General features: G+C 55.6%; 1 protein-coding gene across 1 annotated transcript in view; it reads right to left on the bottom strand.

Moving 5' to 3' along the window:
* Positions 1-2004, bottom strand: part of PHF8 (PHD finger protein 8) — a 48891-nt gene that overhangs the window by 9313 nt on the left and 37574 nt on the right. Inside the window, exons 16-17 of the mRNA XM_015423488.1 lie at positions 1326-1468; positions 306-415 (exon numbers count right to left, since the gene is read on the bottom strand). Coding sequence (XP_015278974.1) covers positions 306-415; positions 1326-1468 — 253 coding nt within the window. The remainder of the gene's footprint in view (positions 1-305; positions 416-1325; positions 1469-2004) is intronic.

Below are 2004 nucleotides of genomic sequence, written 5' to 3'. Positions count from 1 at the left end.
AAGCTCTCCCTCCTCTGCGAGGACAGATCTGCACGTTCCCCAATAGCTAGCAATCCAAAACAGTCCAGTGGAGCCTAAGCGGTGGGTGCTGCCTTCTGACACACTTCCGGTGATGTCGGGGTGTGTGGCATATGCAAATAGGTTATGCTAATGAGCGCCTGTACCTCTTTTTGTACGAAATGACCCCTGGAGACAGGTGACGGGGGAGGTTGCCTTCTGACACACTTCCGGTGATGTCAGGGGGGGTGGCATAAGCAAATAAGTTATGCTAATGAGCTCCTGCACCTCTTTTTCTACGAAATGACCTCTGGAGACAGGTGACGGGGGAGGTGCGTGAGTGGGGGGGCCAGAGGCAGTGGACCCCACCAGGAGCCCTGGGCCATCATTGGTGCCCCACCTTGGGCGTCCAAGGAAGCTGAGGGGCAACACATTCAGGACGGACCAAAGGAAATACCTTCTTTACACAGAGAGTGATTTAAATGTGGCAGTTGCTGCTGGAGGAGGGCGTGATGGCCACAGGAATAAGCAGCTTGAAAAGGGGATTGGATAGATTCCTGGAGGAGAAGTCTATCAGTAGCTACTAGCCGTGGAGGCCGAGGGGAACCTCCACATTCAGAGGTACTAAACTTCGGAATCCCAGAGCCAGGAGGCAACATCAGGGGAAAGCCTCGGCCTCTATGCCCTCTTGCTGGCCCTGCAGAGGAACTGGTTGGCCACTAGGCTGGACTAGATGGATCACTAGTTTGATCCAGCAGGGCTCTTCTTATGAAGGCCTGGGTCTCTCTGCCCTGTTGTTGGCCCTCCAGAGGAACCGGTTGGCCACTGTTGTGAGACAGGATGCTGGACTAGGTGGAACACTGGTCTGATCCAGCAGGGCTCTTCTGATCACCTTATGAAGGCCTTGGCCTCTCTGCCCTGTTGCTGGCCCTCCAAAGGAACTGGTTTGGCCACTGTGTGAGGTGGGATGCTGGACTAGATGAACTATTGGTCTGATCCAGCAGGGCTCTTCTGATGTTCTTAGGCTGAGGCCAGCCCTGGCAGGAAGTACCCCTGAAGTTGCACGAAGGACCCTCAGGGAGAAGGCTTCATACTGTACTTTGCAACCGGCCTGTGACTCGTGTCAAGGGAGAGATCCTGCATCGCGTTTCCTCTGGTCTGAAGGGATGCGTTTCCTCCACTGGCAGACAGACTCTGGTATGCTCCCCAAAATCCCTGGCCTCTCCTGCACGAGCCCCATCCCCAACCACGGAACGGCACAGAAGCTGCACGGCGGCAAAAGCTCCACTCGGACAGCTGGGAGTCCCACCCAGGCAGCCCCTTCTCACCTGAGCTCATCGTAGTCTGCGCCGCCCACCTGCCGACTGGCTTTCAGCAGGTCCAGGATCCCGCCGGCGCTGCTGCCGCCCTCCAGCTGTTCATCGCCAGATGCCTCCTCCTCCTCCTCGTCCTCTTCTGTGGTGTAGTCCTCCTGGGGAAAAAAAATTCCCCCCCCAAGTCTTGCTGACTACTTTGACTTGCGGGTCAGACTCTCACGGCTGTTTTCTCAGTACTTGTTTCCTAGGCAGTACTGGTTCCTAAACCTCCAGAGAATACCTGGGTCGGGAGGCCAGAGACAGGCCACCAAGCCACTTCTATGAATGTCCTCCATACCCTGGTAGGAGTCGCTAGAGCAGGGGTGGTCAGACTGTGGCTCGGGAGCCACATGTGGCTCTCTCACGTATACTGTGTGGCTCCCGGCAGGGCGGCTGGGGAAGCGAAGGGGAGTCAGGCTTTCTCTTCCTCCCTCCCTCACATCTGTTTTCTTTCTCTCTCTTTCTTTCCACCTCTCTCTCTCTCTTTCTTTCCACCTCTCTCTCTCTCTTTCTTTCCCCCCCTCTCTCTCTTTCTTTCCACCTCTCTCTCTCTCTTTCTTTCCACCTCTCTCTCTCTTTCTTTCCACCTCTCTCTCTCTCTCTCTTTCTTTCCACCTCTCTCTCTCTCTTTCTTTCCACCTCTCTCTCTCTC

Source organism: Gekko japonicus, unplaced genomic scaffold, assembly GCF_001447785.1.
Source record: "Gekko japonicus isolate JY-2015 unplaced genomic scaffold, Gekko_japonicus_V1.1 scaffold2536, whole genome shotgun sequence".
NCBI lineage: Eukaryota > Metazoa > Chordata > Lepidosauria > Squamata > Gekkonidae > Gekko > Gekko japonicus.
The sequence above is the reverse complement of the archived record's forward strand: the minus strand, read 5'-3'. Positions and strand labels throughout refer to the sequence as shown.